Here is a 13,417-nt window from a genome sequence, read left to right as displayed (position 1 = left end):
TAAATAAAAAGCATAGTTGAAATTGGGGCTTTCCAGAGTGCTGTGGTCACCATGTCCATGTGACCTTGGGTCTTGGTCCTTCTCATTCACCCTGAGTCATTGAAAAATTAGTGTCTCCTAGACCCTCATATGTAGATGGTATATCTCAACATAAGTTTTGACCCAGGGCAATCAGGAAATTCTTGGGCTATCTGTATTTTCAATTGGAGAGGAGAGATGGTACACACACACACTCACTCACTCATTTGGGGCCCAGTGGTCATCTTGCCTGCCCAGGGCAGTTGGCAGGCGTCATATGCACGGTCTATCTCAGGTTCCAGGTGACAAGGACCTACGGGGAGGAGGAGGGTGGGCACTGAATGGACAGAAAGGCGTCTTCTGAGCTCGGGGCACACTGCGGACCTCTTCTTCAGTTTTTCCCTTTCCCCTCTCTCTTTAGATCCAACTTAACCTTATGGATTTAGCATCTGGGATTCCAGCCCCTCAGAGTCAAAAAATTCAAGGTAAGTGTGACTCCTCCTCTTGCCGAACTGCTGGGTAGGGAGTGAAGCAGGGTTGGAGCCCAGATCATGGAAATTTCCTGGTCTTTTGTATTTTTGCCAACATGGTTGGGGATTTAATACTTGCCCTGCTTACCCCACAGGGGCATTGTGTATAGGACCCTGTGGGCAGGCTGACAGCTGGGGAGAATGGCCCTGGCATGACATCAGGGAGGCAGGAAGAGGGGTGGTGAGATGGGAATTCCTTTCCTTAATTCTCCTACCCCAGGAGACTCTATTTGCCTCTCACTAACTTTCTTTTCTTTTCTTTTCCAACCCTTTGCTACTTGCCCCTCTTAGAGCTGGGGGAGATCACAAACTTGAGAATCAACTTTACCAGGCTGGCCCCTGTGCCCCAGAGGGGCTACCGCCCCCCCAGCGCCTACTATGCAGTGTCCCAGCTGCGTCTGCAGGGGAGCTGCTTCTGCCACGGCCACGCTGACCGCTGCACCCCCAACTCTGGAGCCCCTGCAGGCCCCTCCACCGCTGTGCAGGTGACAGCCCGGGGTGGAAGGGCAGAGGGGAGGGGGCAGGACCATGACAGACTAAGGACACTCTTGGGGCTCCCGTAAAGCAGGGAGTGCACTAAGTTTACGACTTGGGTATTTAATACTTCAGCAATAGCAAAAATGAATCTAAGTGATTCTCATTTCAAAAATCAGAATTTTGTATTACTTCTTTAGGCTGGCTTTATAGTTTAGGATGGTTTTAATTTTGGGGTAACATATATGTGTGGGTATTAAAGGTAGCTTAAGGCAAAAGCATCTCAGCCCTGGCTACATATTATAATGTCCCTGAAAGCTGAAAGAAAAGTGCCTAGATATTCTCTATCCTTAGATATTCTGATTTTATTGCTGGTTTTTAAAACTCCAGGTGATTCTAACATATTGCCAGGGTTGAGAGCTACTGGTTTAGGGATTCTAAAGTCTCATCTGGGGTGAGATCTGGGGCAGAGTGAGAGAAGAGTATTTAGTACAGACATGGTCTACCCCAGGCAGCTGAAGCAGATGCATCTGGGATGGGGTGAGAAGCTCCAGTTCACCAAGCTCCCCAGGGGATTTCACTGTGAGACCAACCTTGAGAACCTCCAGTAGAGGAGATAGAACCTTGGGCAAAGAAGCAGAGAGACCCGTCGTTCTGCTTTTCTTGGGCTTCAGTTCTTCCGTCAACACGTGGGAGCATGTCGGTTGTCCTAGTGACAGAGGGGCAAGAGGAGATCACATCGAATGGCCTGGGAGGGGAATACAGGTGAAATGAGCATTGGTCGGCTTTGTTCTTCCCACTTCTGGGCCAGCTCCTGCCCCAGGCTGCACAGGGGTCCACAGGGAGGACAGCGCAGGGAGTGTGTGATCTATTAGGGCTCATAAGACAAATTACTAGAACCCATGGCTGAATGGGATTGCCGACATGTGAGGACTACAGCGTGTGGGATGCAGAGGGAGAGAGCCACCGGCCCTGCTGCCCAGTGGAATCACCGCTTTTGACAGTTATCAATGCCTGGGCCATGTGCCCCGAGATTCTGATTGAACTGGACGTGGGCAGTAGTATTTTAAAAAATGCTCCCTGGGTCATTCTGAAATGCAGCCAAGGTTGAGATTTTTGGAATTAGGGGGACAAGGGAGGCCTTATGAAGGAGGTGCCTTTCTAGCAGGAGCTTAAGGGGCAGGATTTTGCTGGTGAATATGGCAAGAAGAGAATCCTAAGCAGAAGGAAAAACAGTAAAGGCCAAAAGCTGGGGAAAGTAGGGCCTGTTCAGGCAGCAGTAGGAGGTTAGCCTGCTGCGCTGCTAGCAGGGATGGGAGGGAGACAGAATGGAGCAGGCTGAGGGTGTTGGGCTTAATTTGGAAGGCAATTAGCACACAACAGCTATTCTATTTTTATATCTTAATGAGTCTATTCATCATAACAATCCCATTAGCCAAACAACTGTAGTCATAGACTGTTGGAATATAAATCTCCAGAGGGCCCACCAGCTTCTGGAATCACACAGTTTACCAACAATGGTGCCTGAGCACCTTCCAGGTGCTGTCTTGGGCTGGACATCACGGGGGTGTCCAGGGGCAAGGAGCGAGTTTGTGAAAACCTCCCTAGAGGAGCAGTGCAGGCATGTGCGTGTGCACACGTACACCTGTGCTCACATACAGGGAACAATGGCAGGCAGGCCAGCTGCTGCATGTCACAGGAGCTGGGTGAAGTCTGGAGCATTCAGAGGAGGTGTCCTGGAAGGACTGGGGTCAGAGCCATGCCCTGAGGGACAGGAAAGAAGGTCAGAGAGGGAAGGCAGGTCCATGCCTAGGCCCTCCTTTGCTAATTATTCCTATGAATAATGGTCCCCCTCCCAGGTCCATGACGTCTGTGTCTGCCAGCACAACACTGCCGGCCCCAACTGTGAACGCTGTGCGCCCTTCTACAACAACCAGCCCTGGAGACCCGCGGAGGGCCAGGATCCCCATGAATGCCAACGTATGGGCCTGGGATCGCCCCCTCCCCTGAAGGGACCAGCTTGGGTGCTGGCCTCCCTGGGCCTCAGTGACCTCACCTGGGACATGGGGAGAATCTGTTTTTTATTATTTAAATCTAAACCGAGCTGCACCCCTGTAAGTTCAGCTCCCCCTGCTCTGTGGGGGTGGAGAGAGTATTTGGGTGGCGTCCTCCCACCACCCTGACCCTCCTCCTCAGCCAGGCCCGGAAGGACTGAGGCTTGGTCCATGCTTCTGATTCCACATGGCCTTTATAGATCCCCACAGCCTCCTTCTTCTGGACCCTCCAGTTGCCTTACCCTGTTTAGGACATATCTGGTTCCCTGTTGCTGTTTCCTACTTCAAATGGCCCCCTGGAGTCAGGGACTTTGTGTAAATCAAGGAAACAGGTATTCCCAGCCCAGGGAGAGGCAGTGACCCAGCAGGAGATCCCTGGTGGCAGTGAAGGGTTGGGGATAGACCATTCAAAAGGCTCTTTCTTTGGCCCAACGTGCTGCTATTTTGGGCTCCATCATTACGCTTGGAATCAGGAGGCCTGGGTTCTCATTCTACTCTGCTTTCCTACGGGCCATGTAACCTTAAATTATGCAAGCTTCCCTTGGCCTCAGTTTCTCCATTTTCCTGCCCTGAGCATCTTGTAGAGTTGTTGGAGATGGCCAGGGAGCTACTGTGGAATGTGCTTTGTAGCTGGCAATGGTGCTGGACAGATATCAGCCCTGGGCTTTTCTTTTCCAGGGTGTGACTGCAATGGGCACTCAGAGACCTGTCACTTTGACCCGGCTGTGTTTGCTGCCAGCCAGGGTGCACATGGAGGCGTGTGTGACAACTGCCGGGACCACACTGAGGGCAGGAACTGTGAGCGGTGTCAGCTGCACTATTTCCGAAACAGACGCCCAAATGTTCCCATTCAGGAGACTTGTATTCGTGAGTAGGGGCTCTGGGGACCTGGGTGTCATCTGTCCATTACTCTCCATCTGCTCTGGCCACAAAAGAGTACGTGTTCCTTGGGACACAAAGGCCGTCAGGCAGCACAAAGACTCGGTTGTCATCAGGACTCAGGCTGGTTTTAACTTAGCTGTGCACTGCTAAGCCAGTCACTTACCCTCTCTGGACCATCTATCAATCAATCAGTCAATCAACATATAGCCCTTATTTTGAACATGGGAGAGAGAAAAGTAAATATAAGATACAGTTCCTGCCTCAGGGAACACATACAGTTTAGTAATATAAACCATACACACATGAAAAAGAATGAAAACAAATTGTCCTTATATATGCTACAGCCTTTAGCGTGTTGTGATGTGGTTTGTCATTTATTTTTCTATTTCCCTCAACACTGAGGACTCCTCCATGGCAGGGGTTATGTCTTATATCCTCCGGCCCTTTCACCATGACTGGCAAGTCACTGACGCTCAGGGAATGTCTATTGAATGAATATATGGATGGCATGAAATGAAGCACCTAGAGGCAGCTTAACATGCCCGTGAGGGCCAGTGGGTTCATTTAGGAAAGAGCACATGGGAGGGAAGCAATCTGATTCGGCAGATTTGATCAGGAAAGACTTTCTGGATGAAGGAGTCTTATGTTTTGAAAGACGTGAAAGAAGTCAGAGAGTGGGGGTGGGAGAAAGTGGGCCACTTCCTACTGATATTATTTGTTTATGGAATGAGTGAGAGAGACTTGACCTCTGTTTCCAGCACTTACTTACAATGTGACCTTGAGTAAATTCTTTAACATCCTGAGCCTCAGTTTCCTGTACAATGGGGATAATAATCCCCACCTTGCAACTTGCAGGAGTGCCCAGCTCAGTACTTGGCACACAGCGGCTGCTCAGTAAATAATGACAACAAAAATACTTGTATAGTGTTTAACATGTGCCAAGTACTGTTTTACCTGCTTTGTATTTACTCATTTATTTCTTATAAGATGCCTATGAGGGCCGTATTTTATATATTATCCCCATTTTACAGATGAGGAGACTGAGGCATGAGGGATTGAGTAACTTGACTAAGGGTGTAAGGTTGAAAGCCAGTGGTGGAGCAAGGATTTGAACCAGGCAGTTTGCCTCCTGGAATCTGCTCTGAATTCTCTACTTTTCTTCATTCCTATTGTGGTGGTTGCTTCTGTCTCTCAGCTTGTGAGTGTGATCCTGATGGGGCAGTGCCAGGGGCTCCCTGTGACCCAGTGACCGGGCAGTGCATGTGCAAGGAGCACGTGCAGGGAGAGCGCTGTGATCTGTGCAAGCCGGGCTTCACTGGACTCACCTACACCAACCCACAGGGCTGCCACCGTGAGTAGGGGGCCCAGCCCAGCATGGTGTGGAGCAGGCTGCATGGGACCACCAGACCAAGTCTGCCCTGCTCACTGCACTGTCTTGGAGAAAATCTCACTCCAGGGCAGACAGCAGGGATGTGTGGGGCATTTGCGTGGACACCTGACTTCCCGCCTTCTTCCCCAGCACCAGGTGCTGTGCAACTGGTCTCCAGCAGGTGGCAGCACAGGCCTGGGTTGGAAGGTGGGACTGAGTCAGCCAGAGGGAAGGTGGGAGGTGGGTGGCCACGCTGCCCTGTGGCTGCACTGGTGGGAAAGTGCAGTGAGTCAGCCATGTCATCTACAGAGGACGGCCCCGCCCAGTTCTTTTCCCAGGCTGCCCCCCCAGATGTGTGTCCTCTGGGGGTGAGTTTTCTGTGGGGTGTCGGCCTGAGCTCAGCAGCCCTCCTTTCTGCAGGCTGTGACTGCAGCATCCTGGGGTCTCAGCGGGACATGCCATGTGATGAGGAGAGTGGGCGCTGCCTGTGTCTGCCCAATGTGGTGGGCCCCAAGTGTGACCAGTGTGCTCCCTACCACTGGAAGCTGGCCAGTGGCCGGGGCTGTGAGCCCTGTGCCTGTGACCCCCACGGCTCCCTCAGCCCCCAGTGCAACCAGGTATGAGGTGGGGTGGCACCATGGCCCTTGGAAGGGGAGGTTCTGCCTACCAGCTTCTGTCTTGCCTCCACGCTGCCCTTCTGGGCCTTTCCACAGCCATGCTGGGCTGCTTCCATCCCCACTCCCCTTTGGGGAGGCCACCAGATGTCCCTCCCTCTGTGGCGCTCAGCCTTTGGCAAGCTGTCTTTGCCACACCATCTGCAACGTCCACTCTGGGCCTTGACCTCAAAGCTTCTCTATGAGCAGAAGTCCTTGTTTTGGGGGTGCACTAGCTCTGCAGGCAGCTGGGGAGCCCTGGATTCTGTCTGTGGACTGAGGATCTGGGACACTGTCCCCGGTACCAGGGCAAGGTGGCGCTGTGAGGGAGGGTCCCCTGATGTTGTTCTCCCCCCAACCAGTTCACAGGGCAGTGCCCCTGTCGGGAAGGGTTTGGTGGCCTGACATGCAGTGCCGCAGCCCTCCGCCAGTGTCCAGACAAGACGCATGGAGACATGGCCATGGGATGCCGAGGTGCGTGCTCATCGCATGGGGGGATGAGCATGTGGTGGGCATGGGGTGGAGGCACATGGGTCCGTGGTATGGCAGGACATCCTGTACTGATACTGTGGTGTGGGCTGGGGCAGCCCCATGAGGGCACATGCTCCGTGCGACCGCCATGCCCCAGCCAGTCTTCTTGGTCTCCCAGCCCCCAGGGCAGGCTAGCGTTAGGCTGTTCCTGTCCTCAGGACAGGAGGGCTCCTTTGCTCCCCAATCTCTGAGAGTGAGTACCTCCCAGCAGCCATGTCCAGAGCAGCACAGGGAGAGGACGTTTCTTCTCTCTTCCTGGGTGGGGGAAGTGAGTCCTGCGGGGAGAGGGTGAGAGTTCCCAAAGTCAGTTTGATGTAGCGACAGGAGCACAGGACCTGGGGCATGCAGACCTGGGGCATGCAGACCCGGGGCCTGGTCTCCACTCTGCCCATGCCTGACCGAGGGATCTTGAGCGAGTTGCTTTAGATGCGGTTTCCTCGTCTGGGGGAGGAGGCACGTTTTCCTAACCTCCCTGTATCTCAGCGGCCTCGTGCATGAAAGGGGCAGAAGAGCGTCCCTCACAGGGCGGCGGGGACCACACGGTTAATGCGTGACTGCCTTAGACCCTCTCGTGCTCGGGCCGTGCGCTCGCTCTCCTGCTCTCGGTACCATGGCAGTCTAGCATTCTAAGTCACGTAGAAAGACCCTGGGTCAGACCTCCTCTTCAGGACTCTCCCCACCAGATGCCATCGTTTCCCTGACCCCAGCCACTCACTGTCATTTCTCCCGGCTCTAGCCTGTGACTGTGACTTCCGGGGAACGGAAGGCCCAGGCTGTGACAAGGCCTCTGGCCGCTGCCTCTGCCGCCCTGGCTTGACTGGGCCCCGCTGTGACCAGTGCCAGCGAGGCTACTGCAACCGCTACCCGGTGTGCGTGGCCTGCCACCCTTGCTTCCAGACCTATGATGCGGACCTCCAGGAGCAGGCCCTGCGCCTTGGCAGCCTCCGCAATGCCACCACCAGCCTGTGGTCAGGGCCAGGTCTGGAGGACCTGGGTCTGGCCTCCCGAATCCAGGATGCCAAGAACAAGATTGAGCAGATCCAAGCAATTCTTGGTGGTGCCTCTGTCACAGAGCAGGAGATGGCCCAGGCGGCCAATGCCATCTTCTCCATCAGGTAATCCCTTTCCCTGCCAAGCACTTGGAAGAATCGAGCCACATGGGTCACAGCAGGGGCACAGCCGTCCTTGCTTACATTTGTACAGCCTATTACAGTCTACAAGGCATTTTCACGTGTGCTCTCTCGTGATAGTTAACATCACAACAGTCCTGTGAGGTGGGTGGCATTGCTTCCATTTTGCAGATGAGGAAACAGGCACAGATGGGTGATGTGACAGAGCCATGTGGCCACCGAGGGACAGAGCTGGGACTCGGCGCACAGGCCCGGACTCCGAGCCCAGTGTTCTTTCAGGTGCCCGGTGCTGCCTGTGGGAGAGTCAGCTTGAAATTAGTCACCCTGGCAGAGGGCATCTGAGAGGCGAAGGCTCTAAAAATAACTCTGTTTGCCTTTAGAATGGAAGCAGGCCCACCCACACCCCTCTTGCACCAGCAAAGGCACCTTCTTAGAGAGATTTGGTTCTGGAAGTTTCTATAATTAGTTTGCATTCCCTGAGCACTAGGGCTGTGACTGGCAGCAGGGAAAAGGTGGCCTGGGAAGAAGGAAAACCGAGGCTTTGTTACCTAGGGACGTGCTCCAGCTTCTTTTAGGGGGCTCTAGTGGAAGAGCTAGAGCGAATGTTGGGAATCATTCATTCATTCGTTCACTCCCTATATTTTTAAAAGCATCTATGATGAGCCAAGCATCATGCAGGATGTTGGAGATATTAGTTAACGTGACATAGGCTTCGTCTTCAAGAGACTCACATCGGGGAGACCGACGTGTAAACAGCAAACTATAATGCGGCACGTGCTACGAGAGGGAAAACTCCAGCAGCGGGGTGGTCCTGGCGGGCTTCACAGGGGAGGTGCCGTCTGACCTGAGCCTCTCAATCGGATAGTCTGTCCACAGATGTTCTGCAGGCAGGAAATGCAGGCCTGGAGGGGCGTTCCATGGAAGGGCGTTCTATGCCTGAGCAAAGCCGGGAGGTGGAGGACGGGGTGGTGGGAGGGAGGTGGTTGTTGGAGCTGCAAAGGGCATGGGGAGAGAGGAATCTCTGAGAGCTCAGTGGCCGTGGGCCTGGGTGGGTGAATCCTGAGCCCCCTTCAGGTGGGCTGACCGATGGCTGTGGCATGGGGTCTGGAGCTCAGTGTGGGGTGTGGAGTGCAGATGAGAGATTTGGGAGCCATGCTGTGCAGGTGGTGGTGACGACAGCCTGTGGAGAGCTGAGGAGTGGGGGTCAGGGTCCCTTGTGGAGGCCAGGAGCAAGAAGAGAGCGTGGGAGGGGAGGAGGACCAGGAATGTTAGGGTCACAGACAGCAAGGAAGCAGAGTGTTTTATGGCCGTGCCTGCAAGAGGGTGGCGGGAGGTTGTGCCTGCCCTCCTGGCCTCTGGGCAGCAGGCCCCTTCAGCCTGCGGATTCTCCGTGTTGTTGCCCTCGCTGAAGGCCTCTGTTATTCCTAACTCAGTAACCAAGGGGGTGGCTGCCTCTGGGGAGGCCAACCCCTCCTGTATGTTAGTGAAAGCTCCTTTCTCATTTCAGGCGGACTCTCCAGGGCCTGCAGCCAGATCTGATCCTAGAGGAGGAGACGGCATCCCTCCCAGGAGACCTGGAGAGTCTCAACAGAGGCTTCCATCGCCTCCTTGTTATGTATCAGAACAAGAGGGAGCAGTCTGAAAAAATAAGCAGTGCAGATCCTTCAGGTGAGGAGGGGGGCCTCGGCCCGCATTGCCATGGCCACGGGCACGCCACGGCCCCCTCCCCTCCCGCTCCTCCTCCACCTCCAGGCCTCCGGGTCCAGGAGCAGCTCACTCCCCTCTCCTCTGCCCACAGGAGCCTTCCGCGTGCTGACTGCAGCCCGTGAACGGTCGGCCCAGGCTGCTCGGCAGGTCTCCGACAGCTCCCGCTTGCTGCTCCAGCTCAGGGACAGCCGGAGAGAGGCAGAGGGGCTGGAGAGGCAGGCGGGAGGCGCAGAAGGAGCCAGCGGCCCCCAGCTCGCGGCTCTGAGGCTGGAGATGGCTTCCTTGCCTGACCTGACACCCACCATCAACAAGGTGACTCGTGGCATGGGAGCCCCCCTCCGGGAGCCCCTGTCCCAGCTTGTCACAGACCAAGTGCTGCCATCCGGTGCCCATTAGGACAAACCTGCCCCAGTGAGAGTCTGCCCCTCTCCAACACCCATCCCGACCCTGTGCCCCTCACTGTGTGCTCAGCAGTTGCCAAGGAAACAAGTTTCTGGTGCCTGGTTGTCATGGTGATGCCCGGTTGCTTGCTGGGTGTGGGATGGGAGTGGTTGTTGAGGAGCCTGGGGTAGCCTCTCTGACACCCCCATCTCTCCACAGCTCTGTGGTGGCTCCCGGCAAACGGCCTGTACCCCGGGAGCGTGCCCTGGTGAGCTGTGTCCCCAAGACAACAGGACAGCCTGTGGCTCCCACTGCAGGGGCATCCTCCCCAGGGCTGGTGGGGCCTTCCAGACGGCGGGGCAGGTGGCTGAGCAGCTGCGGGGCTTCAGCTCCCAGCTCCAGCAGACCAGGCAGATGGTAGGTGTGGGGGAGGTGGGGTGAGCACAGGGAGGGGGAGGGGGACAGAAAGGAGCCCCCAGGCCACTCAGAGTTCCCATTTCAAGGCCAGTCATGTTAGGTGACTTGCTCAGTGGCCCACAGCAAGTTTGAGATAGAGTTTGCAAACAATGTTTTGGGCTATTTTTTTTTTTTTACTCAACATCCCCATCATTTCTTCTGGGGCCAAACCAGGCTGGTTACAAACCTCTCCTAGATAGGTCTTGGGTAGAGGATAACCCATAGAATCCTTGGAGGCTGCTGAGAGGGTCCCCTGGGCATAAGCCCCTTCTGACCTCTGGTGTGTGTCAACAGATTAGGGCAGCCGAGGAAGCTGCCTTGCAGGTGCAGTCAGATGCCCAGCGCCTGGAGACGCAGGTGAGCACCAGCCGCTCACAGATGGAGGAAGACGTCAGACGCACGCGGCTCCTCATCCAGCAGGTCCGGGACTTCCTCACAGGTGAGGCTCAGCTGACGTTCTGACTCCTGCCCGATCCTCAGTCCCACGTCCAGTTCATCAGCCCGTGCCCCTCCCTCATCCCCAGGTCTGCTGCCACCCTGGTCCAGGCCATTGCCGGGGCTTTCTTGTTGCTCTCCTGCCTCTGCACCTGCTCCCTTGTGGTCCATTCTCCACAGAACAGCCTGAAACATCCTTCTAAAATGTGCAGATCGGATTACATCTCACTCTTGCTTAATATCCTTCAATGGCTTCACCTTGCTCTTGGAATAAACTCCCAACTCCTATCATGGCCTACACAGTCTGTCCTCTATCCTTCCCTCCAGTGTGACCTTGTGCCCTTCTCCCCTGAGCTCACTGGCCATCCTCGAACACGTCAGGCTCTTACCCGGAATGCTCTTTCCAAGGCTGCTGCTTCTTGTCCTCCAGGTCATCTCCCCAGTGAGGCCTTTCCCAGCCACCCTGTCTGTGGTCATCCCCCTCCTCTCCCATTCCCCTTCGGCATCTTCCCTTCACTGCACTGCTCTGACTCTGTGGTTATTGAATTTGTTTGTCTGCAAGTGGATTATTTGCCTCCCCACTAGACAGTAAACTCCAAGAGGGCAGGGAGGGTTGTCTGTCTCATTCACTGCTTTGTCACTAGCACCTAATGTAAGGCCAGACCCCCTCCCTTGCTGCCCTGGGGAGTGAGAAGGGGCCGAGCAATGGGAAGACCCCTGGGCAGAGCTCAGGCAAGTCACGTGGCTTTGGGCAGGTTGCTTTCGTCTTTGCAGCATCTTTCACTTCTGCCAACGAGGATAGTAGTATTTCACAAGTTTATTCTGAGGATCGAATAATTGATACAAAATGTGTTCTGAAAAATTAAAGGTGCCTCAGGAATGAGAGTTGATATTATTAGATTTCTGGTTCCTGCCAGGGAATTGGCTTGGCGGGGAGCCCAGTTCATATGAGCTGAGGGCTTGGTGTAACCACCACGGCTCTTCTTGCTACTATTGCAGTGTTTTTGCCCCAAATAGGCCAAAGCCCCTCCTGAGTACAGATGGCAGGTCAAAGGAGGCAGGAAGATCCCATGACTTGCTTAAGGCCATGAGACTCACACTTGGGGACAATGTTATCTGGGGATGCAGGGAGATGGAGCCTAGCAAATGTGGATGAAGTGGCAGGCTGAGGCTTGGGGCTCAGACTCATCGATAAGGGAGTCTTGCCCCGAGTTAAGCCCAGTGAGGTTGAATGGCCGGTCATCCTGCACTGACTTTGGCCAGGGCCTTGGCCTCAGGGCTGGGAGGTGGGTTGAAATTTTCTCCTTCTGAGTGCAGTCGAGGCTCATGTGAACAGGTGGGGAGCTGCCAGGCACCTTTTGTCCTCAGCTATATGTGTGTCTCAGGTGAAGTCCTATGTTGGGTCCAGGGGTAGAGAGAAGGAGCAGGGCCTGAAAGAGGCCTGGCCCCAGGGAGGGGCCTGGGAAAATTCTCACAGTCTCCACAGCAGTGGGTTCTAGCCTCTAGAGTCCTGGTGCAGGAGGCACTGGGTGCCAGCTGCGACCCTGTTTGGCAGCCAGGCTCACAGCACAGAGGGGAGAGTGGAGGTCTATGGAAAAAGGAAGAAACAGTGCCTTTCCCAGTTCTTCAAATGGAATTGACGAAATTAATAGCGAAGGTTCATTAAGTTCTTACTAAGTGTTAGGCACTACTCTAAATGCTTTGCAGGTACTACATTATTTAATTCTGATTACATGATAAGTACTATTATTACTTTCACTTTGCACATAAGGAATCTAGGCACAGAGAGGTTAAGTAACCTGCTTAAGAGCATTTTGCTTGGATGTGGTGCAGGAAGGATTCAAGCCCAATGATCTGTCTGTCGTTCACACTCTGCACTATTGCACTATGGGATGGACACACACACACACACAGACACATACACACACACAAGCTCTCTTGCCTCCTTGCCTTTACTAATAGTTTTCCTCTCTCTGGATTGCCTCCCGTCCCCCACCTCTCTTGGCCTGGGAAACTCCTCCTCACCCTCTAAGGATCCTCGTGCGCATGACACCTCCAGAAAGCCCCCTCTGGGCTCATCAGATAAGGTCCAATGCCCCCCGATGGCACCATGCTTCTCCTAGTCACTCAGCGTTGTGCTTCCTTATTTATGGGCCTGTCTCTCTCACTAGATTTCGAGCTTTAAAGGTCAGAGACCTAGTCTAATTTGATTTGCGAACTCCTCATGCTATTGTTCAGAACAGTAGATATTTACTGAGCCCACCCCGAGACTCAGAAGGCCATGAAATTGAGGGTAATGCAGATCACGTCCGTGGATGAGGCTGCAGAGCTGCAGAATACAGGAGGGGCCAGAGCTAGGTGGGGATGTGCTCACCTGGGGACTTCTGCAGAAAGTTTGTGTTAAGCCTTGTTTGAGAATAGGGCTCTGGGCTAGGTGAGAGGTTGGCAGTCTCTCTGGCGAGGCTCCTTGTGAAAGTTTCCAGTTGGGATAAGCCCTCTTAAACTCAACCACAGTTATGCCCTGGGTTTCTGTAGTATGCTGCTGCAGGCTGGCCTTGAGGGACACAGGAGTGAACAGGTATGGCTGTCACCTTCCTTCCGGGAATGTCCTTCCCCCTGGAGTGGCAAGAGATCTGCGGATGGGACCTGGGTAGCCAGCTGGTGAGGAAACCCTCTGGTTGTGGAGTAAGGCTGGGCCCAGGGCCCCAGAGGAGTTCAGGACCCAGGGCAAACCATCTGGGTGGGCGGGTGCCCCCTTTCCTAACACGTCAACACCAGTGAAGTCTGTAAAAGTGAA

General features: G+C 54.4%; 1 protein-coding gene across 1 annotated transcript in view; it reads left to right on the top strand.

The window, feature by feature from the left end:
* Positions 1 to 13,417, top strand: part of LAMB3 (laminin subunit beta 3) — a 36,056-nt gene that overhangs the window by 16,309 nt on the left and 6,330 nt on the right. Inside the window, exons 6-17 of the mRNA XM_063114410.1 lie at positions 440 to 503; positions 840 to 1,033; positions 2,882 to 3,002; positions 3,755 to 3,943; positions 5,154 to 5,309; positions 5,748 to 5,944; positions 6,343 to 6,454; positions 7,248 to 7,626; positions 9,149 to 9,309; positions 9,440 to 9,660; positions 9,949 to 10,146; positions 10,480 to 10,624. Coding sequence (XP_062970480.1) covers positions 440 to 503; positions 840 to 1,033; positions 2,882 to 3,002; positions 3,755 to 3,943; positions 5,154 to 5,309; positions 5,748 to 5,944; positions 6,343 to 6,454; positions 7,248 to 7,626; positions 9,149 to 9,309; positions 9,440 to 9,660; positions 9,949 to 10,146; positions 10,480 to 10,624 — 2,137 coding nt within the window. The remainder of the gene's footprint in view (positions 1 to 439; positions 504 to 839; positions 1,034 to 2,881; positions 3,003 to 3,754; positions 3,944 to 5,153; positions 5,310 to 5,747; positions 5,945 to 6,342; positions 6,455 to 7,247; positions 7,627 to 9,148; positions 9,310 to 9,439; positions 9,661 to 9,948; positions 10,147 to 10,479; positions 10,625 to 13,417) is intronic.

The sequence above is a fragment of the Cynocephalus volans genome, chromosome 11 (genome assembly GCF_027409185.1).
Source record: "Cynocephalus volans isolate mCynVol1 chromosome 11, mCynVol1.pri, whole genome shotgun sequence".
NCBI lineage: Eukaryota > Metazoa > Chordata > Mammalia > Dermoptera > Cynocephalidae > Cynocephalus > Cynocephalus volans.
Note: the sequence above shows the minus strand (reverse complement) of the source record. Positions and strands in the feature narration are given on the sequence as shown.